This window comes from Oncorhynchus tshawytscha, linkage group LG05 (genome assembly GCF_018296145.1).
Source record: "Oncorhynchus tshawytscha isolate Ot180627B linkage group LG05, Otsh_v2.0, whole genome shotgun sequence".
In the NCBI taxonomy this organism is placed as follows: domain Eukaryota; kingdom Metazoa; phylum Chordata; class Actinopteri; order Salmoniformes; family Salmonidae; genus Oncorhynchus; species Oncorhynchus tshawytscha.
In genome coordinates this window covers 71923358-71942781 of record NC_056433.1, presented here as the reverse complement: position 1 = coordinate 71942781, position 19424 = coordinate 71923358, and the positions used below count along the sequence as shown (strand labels likewise).

Below are 19424 nucleotides of genomic sequence, written 5' to 3'. Positions count from 1 at the left end.
CAGACTTTTTGGGAAAGATGGGGGCAGCGAAGAGAGGAGTATGAGTCTCTGAGTCAATGGTGGGATGTGGGGAAAGTGCAAATTCGGCTTTTCTGTCAACAGTACACAGCTCTCTCATCCTCAGAGGCTAGGAGAGTATTGGGGGAACTAGAGCGGTGTATTAGTGAGATGGAGGTAGAGATGGTGGGGCAAGGCAATGTAGGCCTCCAGGCTAACTTAGCCGACTACGTAGGGACCTGGGCAGTTTTTTCCAGGTTAAAGCAAAGGGAGCACTTGTAAGAGCTAGGTTCTCCATGCTCAAGGAGATGGATGCTCCCAGCTCCTTCTTCTTTGGTTTGGAAAGACAGAGCAGTGAAGCCAAGGGTATGCATTGTCTACGGCTGTCTGATGGGCGGGTGACCTCTGTGGTGGGGGAGATGCGGGAGCGGACTGTGGAGTTTTATACTGAATTGTATAGGGCAGAAATGTGTGATCCTATGTGTGCTCAGGTCTTGTTCGCAGGACTCCCTAAGCTCTCTCGGGCACAGAGGGATGAAATGGACATTCCTCTGTTGTCACATGAACTGGCAGAGGCAGTAACCCAGATGTCCCCCGGTCGTGCACCCGGGGTCGATGGACTTCCAGTGGAATTTTACAAAAAATTCTGGGGAACAATTGGACAGGATTTCTTTTGCGTGTTGCGTGAATGCGTCGGGGTAGGAGAGTTGCCGATGAGCTGCCGTCGGGCGGCTCTGACTCTCCTGCCCAAAAAAGGGGACTTGTGTGAACTTAAGAACTGGAGGCCTGTGGCATTACTCTGTGCGGACTACAAGATTTTTGCCAAGGTCCTCTCTAACAGACTGAAGTCCCATCTGGACTCTATAATACACAAGGACCAGACATATTGTGTACCGGGACGCTCAATCACGGACAACTTATTCTTGATTAGGGACATGTTGGACTTGTCGAGAGGTTCTAATGTGAACTTTGGACTGGTCTCTTTAGATCAAGAGAAGGCTTTTGATAGAGTGGATCATGAGTATCTGTTTAATGTGATGTCTGTGTTTGGGTTTGGGAAGAGTTTTGTGACCTGTGTGAAGCTGTTGTATGCTGGGGCGTCATGTATGGTTAAGGTGGGAGGGGGGCTCAGTAGGCCAGTCTGGGTGAGACGGGGCATTAGACAAGGATGCCCTCTATCTGGGCAGCTGTACACACTAGCCATTGAGCCTTTTTTAGGACTGCTACACAGGAGAATGCGGGGAGTGTGCTGGACAGGCATGGATGTGGTGACAGGAATAGCAGTCTCAGCATATGCAGATGATGTTTCTGTGATGGTCAGGGATGGGCAAGATATGCAGGAACTAGAGACCAGTCTGAAGGTGTACGAGGGAGCTTCATCAGCTAAGGTAAACTGGGGAAAGAGCAAAGCTCTGTTATGTGGGGCATGGGGGGATAGGGCTCCTCCTCTGCTTCCAGGGGGTTTGCAGTGGGGTTGTGAAGGGCTTAAAGTGTTGGGGTTGTACCTGGGCTCGGAGAGGTGGGTCAGCAAGAACTGGGAGGGGCTGTCACAGGCAGTGGTGTCAAGACTGGCCAGGTGGAGGTGGCTCCTGTCCCAAGTGTCATATAGAGGGAGGGTGCTGATAATCAACAACCTGGTGGCATCTTCCTTGTGGTATAAACTGGCTGTCCTCAACCCCCCCGCCGGTCTGCTTGCAGACCTGCAACGCAAGCTGGTGGACTTCTTTTGGTCGGGACATCACTGACTGAAGGCAGCAGTTTTGTACATGACCGTCCACGAAGGAGGACAGGGCCTGGTGGAACTGGAGAGCAGGATGGCTGCTTTCCGACTAAAGGCGGTGCAGAGACTGCTGTACCACACTGATGTTGGCTGGAGGGAACCAGCATGCGCGCTGCTGAGGAGAGCTGGCAGATTAGGGTTGGACCGGCAGCTGTTCCTCATGAAGCTGGAGAGGCTGAGTACAGCAGGGTTTTCTCAGAGTTTTACTCTGCGGTGCTGAGGGCCTGGCAGCTGCTAAGGCCCACACGAGAAGGGGGTGTGGAGCCTGGGCAGTGGGTGTGGGAGGAGCCTATCTTCCACAACCCAGCCATCCCTTTGAGATCGGTTCAGTCGGCCACCCTGCAGAGGCAACTAAAGGCAGGGGGTTTACAAAGGCTGGGTGACCTGAGACTGCTGGGAGATGAGGGGTGGAAAACCCCGGAGGTCTTGGCGCAACAAACAGGAATAACGTATCTTAGGCTGCTGGAGAGATTCCTGGAGGAGGTCCAGGAGGCACTGTCTGAGCCGGTAAGGGGGGTGTTTGAGAGGCCAAAGGGAGAGGGGCCACCAATGTTCCCGCCACTGCAGGTGACGGCAGAGACTGGAGACTGGCAAGGGGGTCTGGAGGACTTGTTAGATTTTAACACTCCGAGCCTGGGGGAGTTTGAGGGGGTGGGAGGTAAAGCCCTCTACAACCTCTGCGTTAAGGTTAGGAGCATTAGAAGCCTAACAGGAGTGAAGGCACATCAGTGGCAGGGGGTATGTGGGGCAGAGAGTATGGTGGGTTTTAGATGGAGGGCGCTCTACAAACCCCCAGTACCAAAGAGGTCAGGGGACCTCCAGTGGAGGGTTCTTCATGGAGCCCTGGCCACTAACAGCTGGTTGGCACGGGTTGATCCGGGAATTGGGCAGGGGTGTCCTTTCTGTCAAATGAAAGAAACTGTAATTCAATTGTTTTCTGTGTGCACCAGGTTAATGCCATTAATGTCTCTGTTGGAATGTCTGTGTGACAGGTTGGGGGTGGTTTTTGCTGTTGGGATGTTTATAATGGGATACAGGTATTCGAGTAAGGAGAAAGAAAAATGTGTTTTGTTGAATTTTCTGTTTGCTCAGGCAAAGTTAGCTATTTGGCTAACAAGGAGGAACAGGGTCAAAGGTGGGGGATAACAGACCCTTTACTACTGTTTAATGGGATGGTCTCTGCGCGCCTTAGGGTTGAGTTTGAGTTCTATAAAATGATCAAATGTGTGGAGATGTTTGCGGAGATATGGTGTGTTGGGGGGGCTGTCTGTATTGCTGGGGAAGATGTTTTGGATATACGGTTGTAGGAGAGGGTTTTTATATTTTTATTTTAGGAGTGGGGGGGTGAGTTTTAAATGAATTGAGAATGTTTCAATAAAGAAAGACCAAAATATATCTCTCTCTCTCTCTCTCTCTCTGAAGGTTTATTCTTCTTCTTCCAGTGATCTAGATGATGAATGGAGGGAGGGAGTTTTCTTCTCCTCTCAAGAGTTTGGCTCATTTGTATCCTGTCCCTCTCCTTTCTCCCCTCTCTCTGTAATCTTCGCTATGGGAAGTGGCAGTACAAGAACCCTGGTTAGTGAGCATACAGTATACAGCCACCCTCTCCTACACACCCTTACTGGTCACCTTCAAATAGACCTTGCCATCTGGGGTAGACCATCTGGACTGTACCACAGGGTAGCCAGTAGGGGGGTGAGACGAGAGCCCATTCAGGGAAGAAAGGGACGGTTAGTGTGAAACGCTCACTTACTGAACTGACTGAACCCTTGACAATGGCTATAGTGTTGAGGTCTGACAGATAGGTTGTGTGGTGGTTCACTGATTGTTAACTGGTGGTTAACTGGGATTTTCTCCAGGGAATGGTCAGCCATGAAGAGGTGTTAAATTATTAATTGAATGAGATGTAGGTTTCACTGTTTAGTCTTTAAACACACATACACCAAAGACAGAGATACCAGCCAGTACCAAGTGATATACAATTATACCGTTTTCACAATATTCGTTTAACATTTTCCTTTTCAGCACATTTCCAGCAACTATGGTGAATGCATAACCAGGCTCAGCACAGTTTGATTTGGCCCAGTTTGATTTGGTTCAGCTCAGTAGTGTAAAAAGCCCTTATTAGAAGGAATACACAAAAACCTCTTAGAATGCACTAATTGAACCAATGTATCTGTCTGGAACTTCTGTCCCTCTCCTCTACATGGATTGAACTGGCGGTTCTCTATGACCATGGTGTCTGTATATGTCTAACCTCGCCTCCCTCCCTCTCTCTCTCTACTTCCCCCTTCTCGCTCCCCTATCGTCCCCCCCACTCTCCCTCTTTACAGGGATTGAGTTGTGCCTGCCAGGCTGGCGTTTCTCCATGACCATGGTGGCCAGTTTCCTCATGGTGGGCGGGCAGCTGGTGATGCCCGGGGTGGCGGCTCTGTGTCGTGATTGGCCCGCCCGGGATGATTGGCAGGTCCTGCAGATTTTCATAATCTGCCCCTTTGTCCTCATGCTGCCCTACATCTGGTAAGGAGACATGCCCAAATGTCTTCCATGTCACCACTATTCTGTTGAGACATTCATCCTAGAGTTAGAGGTGAAAATTTGAATCACCATGTAGTCCCACCCACTGAGGGGATAGCCACACCCACTTAGAGAGTGGCCCCTCCCACTGATGAAGTACCTCAGCCCACTGAGGGAGTCCGCCATGCTGTGGGGTTAGAGGTTAAAGACTTGGTCATCAGGACCAGGCTTCGGCTTGTACAGTACATTACACACTGCATGCTCTGTTCAGATCTTTAGACAATACTCTCTTTCTCTCACTTCCCTTCTGTCATTCTTTCTCTCTTTGTCATGTTTACTTCTCTCTCTCTCCCTTCCTTCCTTTCTTTCTCTCTCTCCTCTACTCATTCCCTCACAACGTATTATCTTTCTCTCCCTACTCCCCTCCCATCTCCCCTACCCTCTCTCTGGCTCTCTGACTCCCCCCCCCTTTCTCTCTGTAGGATCTTCCCTGAGTCCCTGCGTTGGCTCCTGGCCACCCAGCACTACCACCGCTCTAAAGCTATGATGCTCTGCATCGCCAGGAAGAACCAGGTCGACATGACAACCGAGCACAGTGGCGTTCTAACAGGTGAAGGAGATGGAGAGACAGGGAGGGGAGAGGTAGAGAGACAAAGAGTAAAAGGAGAGGTAGAGAGACAGAGAGGGGAGAGGTAGAGAGACAGAGAGTAAAAGGAGAGCTGGAGAGGCAGGGAGGGGAGAGGTAGAGACAGAGTAAAAGGAGAGATGGAGAGGTAGAGAGACAGAGTAAAAGGAGAGCTGGAGAGGCAGGGAGGGGAGAGGTAGAGACAGAGTAAAAGGAGAGATGGAGAGGTAGAGAGACAGAGTAAAAGGAGAGCTGGAGAGGCAGGGAGGGGAGAGGTAGAGACAGAGTAAAAGGAGAGATGGAGAGGTAGAGAGACAGAGTAAAAGGAGAGATGGAGAGACAGAGAGGGGAGAGGTAGAGAGACAGAGGGGGGAGAGGTAGAGAGACAGAGAGGGGAAAGGTAGAGACAGAGGGGAGAGGTAGAGAGGGGAGAGGTAGAGAGACAGAGAGTAAAAGGAGAGGTAGAGAGACAGAGGGGAGAGGTAGAGAGACAGAGGGGAGAGGTAGAGAGACAGAGAGGGGAGAGGTAGAGAGACAGAGAGGGGAGAGGTAGAGAGACAGAGAGGGGAGAGGTAGAGAGACAGAGAGTAAAAGGAGAGGTAGAGAGACAGAGAGGGGAGAGGTAGAGAGACAGAGGGGAGAGGTAGAGAGACAGAGAGGGGAGAGGTAGAGAGACAGAGAGGGGAGAGGTAGAGAGACAGAGAGGGGAGAGGTAGAGAGACAGAGTAAAAGGAGAGGTAGAGAGACAGAGAGGGGAGAGGTAGAGAGACAGAGAGGGGAGAGGTAGAGAGACAGAGAGGGGAGAGGTAGAGAGACAGAGAGGGGAGAGGTAGAGAGACAGAGAGGGGAGAGGTAGAGAGACAGAGTAAAAGGAGAGATGTAGAGACAGAGAGTAAAAGGAGAGATGTAGAGACAGAGAGTAAAAGGAGAGATGTAGAGACAGAGAGGGAAAAGACACTGCATGTCAAAAAATAACTGTGTTCTGTCCATGGCCACTACACAGATCCCTGGTTTGCAGCTGATCGTGCAGTATATACATATGGGAAGTCTCACGTAGAGTCAACAACAACACACCATTGTCTATTGCATTTACACGGATCACATTGTTGTTATAAACAACATGCAACTGCAGGTCTCTGATTTCAGTGATGAAATGTGTCTGCCATGGATTCAGTCAGTCAGACACTGTCAAACACACACACTCGTTCATTTTTATATGTGCAACTGCAGGGATTTAGTTTCATATGATGAAATATATCTGCAAGGCTTGATGCCAGACATACACTCTCCATGAGAAATGAGTTTAACGCAGGGAGCAGATTAATACAACTGGATCTCATACACACACATCAACCCACAGAAGACCATTACTGTATAATCTGTGTGGTGTGGAGGCTGGCTCCATGTATGTGCGTGTGTGTGTGTTGTTTCCTTGCCAGTGTAAAGGTCTCACACTGTGTTCTATCTCACCATCAGAGCTGGAGCATGAGCTGCATAAGAAGCCAAAGAGGACCTGCATCGTCAAGATGACCAGCACCAGAAACCTGTGGAAGAACATCGTCGTGCTCTGTGTCAACTCGTAAGTCTGTCTGTGTGTGTGCACATCTGTGTGTGTGTGCACATCTGTATCGAAGGCAGTGGGTAATGTGCCAAACAGAGCATGAATTTCATATGAGTTAAGTTTCCCATTGAGAAACGGTACATTGGCCTCCCAGGTGGTGCAGTGGTTAAGGGGGCTGTACTGCAGCGCCAGCTGTGCCACCAGAGACTCTGGGTTCGCGCCCAGGCTCTGTCATAACCGGGGTCCGTGGGGCGACGCACAATTGGCCTAGAGTCGTCCGGGTTAGGGAGGGTTTGGCCGGTAGGGATGTCCTTGTCTCATCGCGCACCAGCGACTCCTGTGGCGGGCCGGGCGCAGTGCGCGCTAACCAAGGTTGCCAGGTGCACGGTGTTTCCTCCGACACATTGGTGCGGCTGGCTTCCGGGTTGGATGCGCGCTGTGTTAAGAAGCAGTGCGGCTTGGTTGGGTTGTGTATCGGAGGACGTCTCTCCCGAGCCCGTACGGGAGTTGTAGCGATGAGACAAGATAGTAGCTACTAAAACAATTGGATACCGCGAAATTGTGGAGAAAAACGGGGTACATTGAAAAAAATAATAATAATAGCCATTGTGGCTATGACAAGGCTGTTTGTGGCTATGACAAGGCTGTTTGTGGCTATGAAAAGGCTGTTTGTGGCTATGACAAGGTATAGTTTGTGACTATGACAAGGCTGTTTGTGGCTATGAAAAGGCTGTTTGTGGCTATGACAAGGTATAGTTTGTGGCTATGACAAGGCTGTTTGTGGCTATGAAAAGGCTGTTTGCCGGTATAGTTTGTGGCTATGACAAGGCTGTTTGTGGCTATGAAAAGGCTGTTTGTGGCTATGACAAGGCTGTTTGTGGCTATGAAAAGGCTGTTTGCCGGTATAGTTTGTGGCTATGAAAAGGCTGTGTGTGGCTATGACAAGGCTGTTTGCCGGTATAGTTTGTGGCTATGACAAGGCTGTTTGTGGCTATGAAAAGGCTGTTTGCCGGTATAGTTTGTTTGTGGCTATGACAAGGCTGTTTGTGGCTATGACAAGGCTGTTTGCCGGTATAGTTTGTGGCTATGACAAGGCTGTTTGTGGCTATGAAAAGGCTGTTTGCCGGTATAGTTTGTGGCTATGACAAGGCTGTTTGTGGCTATGAAAAGGCTGTTTGTGGCTATGACAAGGCTGTTTGCCGGTATAGTTTGTGGCTATGACAAGGCTGTTTTGCTGGTACGCTTTGTGGCTATGACATGGTGGTGTGCCGGTACAGTTTGTGGCTATGACAAGGCTGTGTGTGTGTGTGTGTGTGTGTGTGTAACTGGTGGGTTCTGCTCTCCCGCTTGGGAAACCTCACACTGGTTATATCAACGTTGTTCCAACCAACGTGAAATAAATATTAAATTGACGTCTTTGCCCAGTGGGCAATGTCTTAACCATTAGACCAGGAGAGATTAGACCAGGAGAGAATATCCTTCTGCCAGAGAGTCCAGCTCACCTAGACCAGGAGAGAATACCCTTCCGCCAGAGAGTCCAACTCACCTAGACCAGGAGAAAATACCCTTCCGCCAGAGAGTCCAACTCACCTAGACCAGGAGAGAATACCCTTCCGCCAGAGAGTCCAACTCACCTAGACCAGGAGAGAATACCCTTCCGCCAGAGAGTCCAGCTCACCTAGACCAGGAGAGAATACCCTTCCGCCAGAGAGTCCAACTCACCTAGACCAGGAGAGATTACCCTCCCGCCAGAGAGTCCAACTCACCTAGACCAGGAGAGAATACCCTTCCGCCAGAGAGTCCAGCTCACCTAGACCAGGAGAGAATACCCTTCCGCCAGAGAGTCCAACTCACCTAGACCAGGAGAGAATACCCTTCCGCCAGAGAGTCCAACTCACCTAGACCAGGAGAGAATACCCTTCCGCTAGAGAGCCCAACTCACCTAGACCAGGAGAGAATACCCTTCCGCCAGAGAGTCCAACTCACCTAGACCAGGAGAGAATACCTTTCTCCCAGAGAGTCCAACTCACCTAGACCAGGAGAGAATACCCTTCTGCCAGAGAGTCCAACTCACCTAGACCAGGAGAGAATACCCTTCCGCCAGAGAGTCCAGCTCACCTAGACCAGGAGAGAATACCCTTCCACCAGAGAGTCCAACTCACCTAGACCAGGAGAGAATACCCTTCTGCCAGAGAGTCCAACTCACCTAGACCAGGAGAGAATACCCTTCTGCCAGAGAGTCCAGCTCACCTAGACCAGGAGAGAATACCCTTCTGCCAGAGAGTCCAACTCACCTAGACCAGGAGAGAATACCCTTCCGCCAGAGAGTCCAGCTCACCTAGACCAGGAGAGAATAACCTTCTGCCAGAGAGTCCAACTCACCTAGACCAGGAGAGAATACCCTTCTGCCAGAGAGTCCAGCTCACCTAGACCAGGAGAGAATACCCTTCTGCCAGAGAGTCCAACTCACCTAGACCAGGAGAGAATACCCTTCTGCCAGAGAGTCCAGCTCACCTAGACCAGGAGAGAATACCCTTCTGCCAGAGAGTCCAACTCACCTAGACCAGGAGAGAATACCCTTCCGCCAGAGAGTCCAGCTCACCTAGACCAGGAGAGAATACCCTTCCACCAGAGAGTCCAACTCACCTAGACCAGGAGAGAATACCCTTCTGCCAGAGAGTCCAACTCACCTAGACCAGGAGAGAATACCCTTCTGCCAGAGAGTCCAGCTCACCTAGACCAGGAGAGAATACCCTTCTGCCAGAGAGTCCAACTCACCTAGACCAGGAGAGAATACCCTTCCGCCAGAGAGTCCAGCTCACCTAGACCAGGAGAGAATAACCTTCTGCCAGAGAGTCCAGCTCACCTAGACCAGGAGAGAATACCCTTCTGCCAGAGAGTCCAACTCACCTAGACCAGGAGAGAATACCCTTCCGCCAGAGAGTCCAACTCACCTAGACCAGGAGAGAATACCCTCCCGCCAGAGAGTCCAACTCGCCTAGACCAGGAGAGAATACCCTTCCGCCAGAGAGTCCAACTCACCTAGACCAGGAGAGAATACCCTTCCGCCAGAGAGTCCAGCTCACCTAGACCAGGAGAGAATACCCTTCCACCAGAGAGTCCAACTCACCTAGACCAGGAGAGAATACCCTTCTGCCAGAGAGTCCAACTCACCTAGACCAGGAGAGAATACCCTTCTGCCAGAGAGTCCAGCTCACCTAGACCAGGAGAGAATACCCTTCTGCCAGAGAGTCCAACTCACCTAGACCAGGAGAGAATACCCTTCCGCCAGAGAGTCCAGCTCACCTAGACCAGGAGAGAATACCCTTCCACCAGAGAGTCCAACTCACCTAGACCAGGAGAGAATACCCTTCTGCCAGAGAGTCCAACTCACCTAGACCAGGAGAGAATACCCTTCTGCCAGAGAGTCCAGCTCACCTAGACCAGGAGAGAATACCCTTCTGCCAGAGAGTCCAACTCACCTAGACCAGGAGAGAATACCCTTCCGCCAGAGAGTCCAGCTCACCTAGACCAGGAGAGAATAACCTTCTGCCAGAGAGTCCAGCTCACCTAGACCAGGAGAGAATACCCTTCTGCCAGAGAGTCCAACTCACCTAGACCAGGAGAGAATACCCTTCCGCCAGAGAGTCCAACTCACCTAGACCAGGAGAGAATACCCTCCCGCCAGAGAGTCCAACTCGCCTAGACCAGGAGAGAATACCCTCCCGCCAGAGAGTCCAACTCGCCTAGACCAGGAGAGAATACCCTTCTGCCAGAGAGTCCAACTCACCTAGACCAGGAGAGAATACCCTTCCGCCAGAGAGTCCAGCTCACCTAGACCAGGAGAGAATAACCTTCTGCCAGAGAGTCCAGCTCACCTAGACCAGGAGAGAATACCCTTCTGCCAGAGAGTCCAACTCACCTAGACCAGGAGAGAATACCCTTCCGCCAGAGAGTCCAACTCACCTAGACCAGGAGAGAATACCCTCCCGCCAGAGAGTCCAACTCGCCTAGACCAGGAGAGAATACCCTTCCGCCAGAGAGTCCAACTCACCTAGACCAGGAGAGAATACCCTTCCGCCAGAGAGTCCAGCTCACCTAGACCAGGAGAGAATACCCTTCCACCAGAGAGTCCAACTCACCTAGACCAGGAGAGAATACCCTTCTGCCAGAGAGTCCAACTCACCTAGACCAGGAGAGAATACCCTTCTGCCAGAGAGTCCAGCTCACCTAGACCAGGAGAGAATACCCTTCTGCCAGAGAGTCCAACTCACCTAGACCAGGAGAGAATACCCTTCCGCCAGAGAGTCCAGCTCACCTAGACCAGGAGAGAATACCCTTCCACCAGAGAGTCCAACTCACCTAGACCAGGAGAGAATACCCTTCTGCCAGAGAGTCCAACTCACCTAGACCAGGAGAGAATACCCTTCTGCCAGAGAGTCCAGCTCACCTAGACCAGGAGAGAATACCCTTCTGCCAGAGAGTCCAACTCACCTAGACCAGGAGAGAATACCCTTCCGCCAGAGAGTCCAGCTCACCTAGACCAGGAGAGAATAACCTTCTGCCAGAGAGTCCAGCTCACCTAGACCAGGAGAGAATACCCTTCTGCCAGAGAGTCCAACTCACCTAGACCAGGAGAGAATACCCTTCCGCCAGAGAGTCCAACTCACCTAGACCAGGAGAGAATACCCTCCCGCCAGAGAGTCCAACTCGCCTAGACCAGGAGAGAATACCCTTCCGCCAGAGAGTCCAACTCACCTACATATCTCTCTTTCCTCAGGTTGACTGGGTACGGTATCCACCACTGTTTTGCCCGCAGTATGATGGACCCGGAGGCTCCTGTGTCGGCCATGTTTCACGCTGACTACTACACTATGGCTGGCATCGCCGTAGCGACGTGCCTGGCGCTGTGTCCGGCCGTGGCATTCATGGGTCGTCGGGGCGGACTGCTCACCTTCATGATCATCACCGCCCTGGCATCACTGTTGCAGTTGGGTCTGCTCAACTGTGAGTTGGAGACACACACACGTGTTATGCACACACACACACAAATGAAACACAGATATATACATCTTATCTCTATGAAATAAACATTTAGGTCAACCTTCAGTTTATGAAAGCCCATGTTTTGTCAGATGTTTTAACAAGTGACCAATGCAGCCATCCCCCTCATAATTCTTCATTCACAAATAGCTCTTTACATGGGTAAACACAAAGCAAAATCATCCCATTATAATTTTAATTTGTCATAGACAAGTGTCATACTCAGATAATGGACTTACAGTGCTTCAGAGAACTCATTACTAGGAGAATGTCACTTTCTGCATCATTACCTCTGTTATTCAGTCATTATATCAGATCAACAGTATCTGTTAGACAAATAATGAGCTCTTCTAATGGCTATGCTCATGCTAATTTTCTCTATTTTTATTCCCCCTACCCTGGCCTTTGTTTGAATATAGTGATTGGCAAGTACAGCCTTCGCCATGACACAGGTACAGTTTGACTTTATACAATCATACTGATTGGAAGAATGCACTCATTGGTTCCAGGTATAACTCTTTAGGTTCCAGGTATAACCCTTTAGGTTCTAGGTTAAACCCTTTAGGTTCCAGGTATAACCATTTAGGTTCCAGGTTAACCCCTTTAGGTTCCAGTTTTAACCCTTTAGGTTCTAGGTTAAAGCCTTTAGGTTCCAGGTATAACCCTTTAGGTTCCAGGTTAAACACATTAGGTTCCATGTTAAACCCTTTAGGTTCCAGGTATAACCCTTTAGTTTCCAGGTATAACCATTTAGGTTCCAGGTTAAACCCTTTAGGTTCCAGGTTAAACCCTTTAGGTTCCAGTTTTAACCCTTTAGGTTCTAGGTTAAAGCCTTTAGGTTCCAGGTGTAACCCTTTAGATTCCAGGTTAAACCCATTAGGTTCCATGTTAAACCCTTTAGGTTCCAGGTATAACCCTTTAGTTTCCATGTATAACCCTTTAGGTTCCAGGGTAAACCCTTTAGGTTCCAGGTATAACCCTTTAGTTTCCATGTATAACCCTTTAGGTTCCAGGGTAAACCCTTTAGGCTCCAGGTATAACCATTTAGGTTCCAGGTTAAACCCTTTAGTTTCCAGGTTAAACCCTTTAGGTTCCATGTATAACCATTTAGGTTCCAGGTATAACCCTTTAGGTTCCAGGTTAAACCCTTTAGGTTCCAGGTTAAACCCTTTAGGTTCCAGGTATAACCCTTTAGGTTCCAGTTTTAACCCTTTAGGTTCTAGGTTAAAGCCTTTAGGTTCGGTATAACCCTTTAGGTTCCAGGTATAACCCTTTAGGTTCCAGGTTAAACCCTTTAGGTTCCAGGTATAACACTTTAGTTTCCATGTATAACCCTTTAGGTTCCAGGGTAAACCCTTTAGGTTCCAGGTATAACCCTTTAGGTTCCAGGTATAACCCTTTTAACCTGGGGCGGCAGGTAGCCTAGTGGTTAGTACATTGGGACAGTAACTGAAAGGTTGCTAGATTGAATCCCCGAGCAAACAAGGTAAAAATCTGTCTTTCTGCCCCTGAACAAAGCTATTAACACACTGTTCCTAGACTGTCATTGTAAATAAGAATTAGTTCTTAACTGACTTGCCCAGTTAAATAAAGGTTCAAAAAGGGGGTTCTACCTGGAACCAAAAAGGGTTTTACCTATTGGGACAACCAAATAACTGTTTTTGGAACCATTTTTCTAAGAGTATATGCCGGTCAGGTGCTCTACAGGCCAGCCTCAGGCTCCATCTGTTCATTTTGTGTTGTAGAATATACAAAACAGTCATTAAATAAAATGAATGGCTAGTCAGTACACCACTGTGTTTGGTTTTTATTAAGTGAAATGTTTATACTTATGATGTATGTGTCTCACCCCCTCTCGTGTCCCTCCTCCTCTTGTATGGTTAGTTCTGAGGGACACGCTAAACAGGAAGTTCTCTGTGGCATTCTCCATCATTGGAATGTTCTCCTCTCATGCCGTCAGCACCCTCAGCATCTTCTTCTGCGCTGAGATCACTCCCACCGTCATCAGGTAACACACACATCTATGTATGCTCTGACTGCACCCACACACACCTAGTTATTTGATTCCTATAACTACACACTACAGGTGGTTGGTGGCACCTTAATTGGGAGGACGGGCTTGTGGTAATGGCTGGAGCGGAACATGTGGAAAGGTATCAACAACAACATCAAACACATGGACACCATTCCATTCGCCCCTTCCAGCCATTATGAGCCATCTTCCCCTCAGCAGCCTCCACTGCTACTCACCAAGTTTTAGGTTTGAGTGGCCTACTAGCGCTATCTTTTGGTGTAATCTGTATGTGTCATATAAATGCAATTTGACAGAGACTGCTGTTCTAGAATGTAGATCAGGGAAGGGCAACTGGCGGCCCGTTGGGGTCTCAACTTACTGTTGAGAGTTAGAATAATAAAATACACAAGGTGCAATTTTGAAAATTGATTGTGCATCAGCAGTTACTCAATTAGCTCATGTCAGCATTTTTTTTTTATAGATTGGTAGTAGTCTAGCGGCCCGCTATCTACACTTGTAGTAAGCATAGTGGAATTACTGACCGGGGGGGGCCCATTGCTCATCAGTTATCATATTAAAAACTGCAAACCTTTACCTCCCCTCTATAGTAAACTGTGTAGAATTGCAGGAAATTAAGTGTAAAACTGACTCTCCCTCTGTCTCCCTTCCTCCCCCAGGGGTGGTGGTCTGGGCCTGGTCCTGGCCAGTGCTGGCTTCGGCATGCTGACAGCCCCCATCATGGAGCTCCACAACCAGAAGGGCTACTTCCTGCATCACATGATCTTCGCTGCCTGCACCCTGCTGTGCATCATCTGTCTCCTACTGCTGCCCGAGCCGCGCAACCAGCCCCTGCCAGAGAGCCTCGCGGATGGGGAGAGCTACACTCGCCAGCCCCTCCTCACCCACCGGCCTGGAGAGCAGCACCTCCTTCTCACCAAGCCTGGGGATAGGGACTTATACTCCCGGGTCCACGACACGCCGCGGCATCTTACGGCCACCGGGGGCGGCACAACAGCAGCGGCTACTGCTCATGCAGCAGTGCCGACATTGTATGTTACCGGAGGGGGGGTGATCAGTAATATTATGGTGTCAAATGGGGTGGGAGGGTCGTCGTAGCAGCAGACACACACTCCTCTCTGACACACACAGACAGAGGATAGGACAAGACTGTGCTGTAGGGATGGCAGGGACTGTCCCAAATAAACTGTCCCACTCCTGGTCACTGTCATGACTGACCTGGTCTGATGTGATCATGCAGTCAGGAGAACATGGAATAATTCCGCTTGTCAGATTCTTCCATGAGGAACTCTTTAATTTGAAAACATTCCCATTCTGGTGGGTTTAATGAACATATTATCCCTCTCATTAGACTTATGATGCGATCTCTCCACGTTGTGTTAGTCTGAAAGGGGAAAATTGAGCTTCCCCAATCATGGACATCCAAGATTTGGACAAAATAAAAAACGAATTACTATTCAGATGCCCCAGGAGGGCATCAATGGTTGGATTTAAATGGGTCGTAATGTAATATGGTGATGGGTTAGCCTGTAGAGTAGTGATTCTCTGTGTCCTGAATGTCACCATATTCCCTATATAGTGTACTGCTTTTGACCAGGGCCTGCATAGTGCACTACTCATGACCCGAGGCCTATCTATAGGGAATAGGGTACTATTTTGGACACTCAATATGATTTAGTAAGACTTTGAGGGCTTGCAATAGAACAGGATCTTGGAACAAAATATGGGAAAGTATGTCTTTGCAATTAACTGAAACTCATTACAATGACTTACATGCATTAGTGCCCATAGGGTAGTTGTTGCCAAGGGTTGTCAGTGTGTAGAATGAGCAGCATGGTTCCATGCTGAGGAGGGATGTCATGGTGTCTGTAAGTTATCAGCAGAGTAGTGTACTCAAACCGCATAGAGACAAATGTATAGAGCAGCAGAACAGACACTGTATTCTATATTTCATTTGAAACGTCATGGCTTTCAACAGTGATGTGTGCTCTATGCATTTAATTTCCCTCTACTTATTTTTTTTTTGCACTAAAATTCAAAGTTAAATCAAATGTAATAAAATATTTGTCAGCCAACTTGTTTTAGGTGAAACTGCTGCGCTCTAAATTGAATAAAAGGGTAGGCCTATATACTGTTGCCTACCTGATGGGTTTATTTATGAATTTGTGCCTCCCACCCCCGTCAAAAGTCCAAGTTGGCACTTTATGCTTAGTATAGGAGTGGAATCACTATGATGACTTTAGAAAACAGAGTATTGCTTCCCCCATGTAATGTTGGTGAATGATGGTTGTCAACACAATGCTATGTGAGTGACAGTCGGAAACCTAAAAACTGTGATGGAAAAGGATTTGAACTTGACCTTTTCATGGTGTTTTTATTTCCGTATTCTATGGTGTTGAGTGGACAATACTAGTTAGTTACTAGTATGTGCAGAATATGTCCCAAATAGCACCCTATTTACTACATAGTGCACTACTTGGTCAAATGTAGTGCACTACATAGGGAATAGGGTACAATTTGAGATTGAGCCTGTTTCCACTATGAAACATATGTTTCTGAATGGCTTTATCATGATGGTTCTTTTGTTTAAAAATAAAATTAAAATGGGACAGGCTACTTTGAAAGAATCGTTCAGTAATTCAGTATTTATTTTTGTCATGTTGCCAAGGGCATTCTTGTTGCTTGAAATACCTTTAATTTACCTAATTCTGACCTTTCCTGTCCCTGTTCTCAACACTGTGGTAAATAATGTTAGTAGTATATTGGTGTTTTTAGGACTTGTTTCAACCCGTCTCTTTAGCACGGTTAAATAATGGCTGGCCATGCCACGAAGCACAATGTCTATCAGGGTTTTGAAATGGTTAGTGTCTAGTTTATTAGGTTAGTACAATAGTGTGATCTAGTTCGAACAGCTGTGACTTACAGGGTATGTTTGTATTCAAACTCTACTCTAACATACAAATTATTAATACACACCGTACATTGGCGACCTCAGGTGATTTTATTTGGCTCCCCAAGTTTTCTGAAAAGACCGTAGAAACACCAGCAAATCAGCTCCAACTGATTTTAATTTTAGAAGTCTGTTCCAAAGTATTCCCACGCATAAGAGATATGTGACCGTATACAAATGTAAACAAGGTTTGAAATGATTTGTTTTTGTCAAATATATCTATTTGGGCTTCTTTCAGTCAATTTGCAGTCTACAAATTATTTTTAAGTATGACCTGGCCCCCTGACCATCCACTCAACCAAAATAAATCAGCCGCTGCTGAATCTAGTTAATGATCCCTGATGTATGGACTATCATATCTCATGTACTAGGCACATCAATTATTTTCATAGGACAATGTCACACAATGTACATAGAGGACCTTAAAGGCCAAGTATACTCTATACATTTCTACCATGAACCATAGTTGATACAAATGGCACATATTTTGACGGTGGACACCTTGTATTGTTTATTTGGTAGTTTGTAAATGTTTATCAATGAAATATTGTGGTAAAATAAATGAAATTCCATGAGTGATTGTCAACCACTAATATTTTCTAAATGTTTTTTTTATATGATGCACTTGTACATATTAAAACCATAAATGTTGTTTTGATAATAAACCACTTAATGTATTGTTTGTCAATAAATGAACACTATCGAGGTGATACATGTGATGTCTAAGTCTGTAGGTGGGCAGTGGGCACAGGAAATGTTGTGTGTCTGCAGCCTCTAAACAGAGACCGTCTCTGGTTAGATCTCAAGCAAGTGCTAAAACAGCAAGTGACAAACAGTCTAGACAGGTAGGTAATGTTGTTCTCTCCATTGTATTATTTTGGTAAAAAGTCTATATAAATGGGGGAAAGATTCAAATGTATCCATGTGAACTTCCATCTCCTTCTTTATCCTATTCTCCACCAGCAGAGACAGGTTGGAGTCGGTCATGGGCAGATTGTAGCTCACAAACACCCGTTTCTTAGTCCTCGTAGCTGGAAAACAAAGGATAAGGAGGACAGCTGGATTAGTGACGAGTTAGTTAGTGATGTTTCAAATCGTGTAAGCTGACACCAACAAAAGAGAATCATACTGGTTAGTGGTTTAAGTGTCTAGCTTTCTGTAAATGTTCTGATTCTGAATAACATAGCAACTATAGTGAAGAAAAATATAAACGCAACATGTAAAGTGTTGGTCCCATGTTTCATGAGCTGAAATTAAAGATCCACAAATGTTCAATACACATAAAAGCTTCTCAAATGTTGTGTACAAATTTGTTTACATCCCTGTTAGTGAGCATTTTTCCTTTGCCAAGATATGCCACACCTGTCGGGTGGATGGATTTAATCAAGAAGCTGATTAAACAGCATGATCATTACACAGGTGCAACTTCTACTGGGGAGAATAAAAAGCTACTCTAAAATGTGCAGTTTTGTCACACAACACAATGCCACAGATGTCTCAAGTTGAGGGAGTGTGCACTTGGCATGCTGACTGCATGAATTTCCACCAGAGTCTTGCCAGAGAATTGAAGGTTAATTTCTCTACCAACGTTATTTTAGAGAATTTGGCAGTACGTCCAACCAGCGTCACAAACACAGACCACACGTAACCACCCCATCCCAGGACCTCCACACTCAGCTTCTTCACCTGCAAAATCGTCTGAGACTAGCCACCTGAAGAAACTGAGGAGTATTTATTTCGGTATTAAAGAACTCATTCAGATGGCTGGGCCTGGCTCCCCAGTGGGTGGGCCTATGCCTATGCCCTCCCATTCATAGATTAGGGCCTCATTTATTTATTTCAATTGACTGACTTCCTTATATGAACTGTAACTCAGTAAAATTGTTGCATGTTGAGTTTATTTTTTTGTTCAGTATAAATCAATGTATAATTGATTGTTAGACAAATTTGACTGTAAGCACAATGTTGTTGCATCTTGGATAAGTTTGTGTGTGTGTAAATATGTGGCCTGTCTTATGCTGCGTTCAAAACAACTGGGAACTGATTCCAACTTCAGTGAGTTCAAGACAACTGCGAATTCAGAAAAAAACGAGGTCCGACCATAGCCTCGGGAAGTAGAGGTGCTGCAGCACCACCTGGAAAATCTGAAGAAAAAAACAGTTAATACAAAAATATATATTTTGTAGTCCTGTATTTGCGGACCGATATAGCTCCGTCTTTATAGAGCTCCGACTTTCTGTCCTGATTATTTTTTTTCTCCCAAATTCCCAGTTGTCTTGACAGCACCATCATGATAGCATGAAGCTGGACAATCCCTTCACAGTCTGTGGAGGATACAGCCAATCTTCTGAGAGATAGGATATTGACAGGAAGATGAAGAAAGGGGTGCTTACTCAATTTCTGCGCCAGTGAATTCTGGGTGGTTTCAGATGGGTCCTCCAGGACTAAGGTAGACAGCGGCATCGAATCCTGAATACACACACACCTGATATAATACCTTTAACGTAGCTAGCTAGAAACATTACACAGTGAAGCTAGCTAGCTTCCAATCTCTGTTAGCTAGTCTGCTTTGTAACCGTGTATTTGTTGTACAGTAGGCAACTCACAAATGTACTTTCCATTGAAACAACCAAGTTGGACAAGACGGGGTTCGAGCCGAACCAAAGGAGCAAAAAAAACATGGAATTTCATGACGTGAAAGTGAACCGTTTGCTCCAGAATCTTCTCTGAGATATCGTGCACTGTAATGGCATCGCCTACTGCTCCATTTTCTGATATGTTCATTTTGAATAGCTGTTTGTAGGAAGACAAGTAGCTACGACTAAACGAGACGATTCATTTGAATTTGTTCAACCTACTCATGTGCGCCCGTAAATCAAGTCACTTCCTGGTTTCTGGAAGGCGTAAGCAATCGATAGA

General features: G+C 47.2%; 1 protein-coding gene and 1 long non-coding RNA gene across 2 annotated transcripts; one reads left to right on the top strand and one right to left on the bottom strand.

The window, feature by feature from the left end:
• Nucleotides 1-4115: 4115 nt before the first annotated feature.
• On the top strand, nt 4116-17215 carry LOC112251316 (solute carrier family 22 member 23-like). The gene is made up of 7 exons (XM_024422241.2): nt 4116-4297; nt 4777-4904; nt 6396-6498; nt 11261-11487; nt 11943-11975; nt 13408-13531; nt 14215-17215. Exons 1-7 carry the CDS (start codon nt 4146-4148, stop codon nt 14651-14653), a joined length of 1206 nt encoding a protein of 401 aa, XP_024278009.1. The 5' UTR covers nt 4116-4145; the 3' UTR covers nt 14654-17215.
• LOC112251315 lies at nt 17002-19407 on the bottom strand. Its single transcript, XR_002953652.2, has 3 exons — nt 19112-19407; nt 18899-18974; nt 17002-17536 (listed from the first exon to the last, which is right to left on the bottom strand). It is a non-coding gene; the product is annotated as an uncharacterized LOC112251315 (long non-coding RNA).
• Between the last annotated feature and the right edge of the window lie 17 nt (nt 19408-19424).

What these genes read in the sequence shown, in the direction of transcription:
- LOC112251316 (XM_024422241.2), top strand. Translation starts at nt 4,146, where the DNA reads ATGACCATGGTGGCCAGTTTCCTCATGGTGGGCGGGCAGCTGGTGATG. An exon ending in GCAGTTGGGTCTGCTCAACT is followed by an intron (nt 11,488 to 11,942) that starts GTGAGTTGGAGA and finishes GTTTGAATATAG; the next exon opens with TGATTGGCAAGTACAGCCTT. An exon ending in ATCACTCCCACCGTCATCAG is followed by an intron (nt 13,532 to 14,214) that starts GTAACACACACA and finishes TTCCTCCCCCAG; the next exon opens with GGGTGGTGGTCTGGGCCTGG.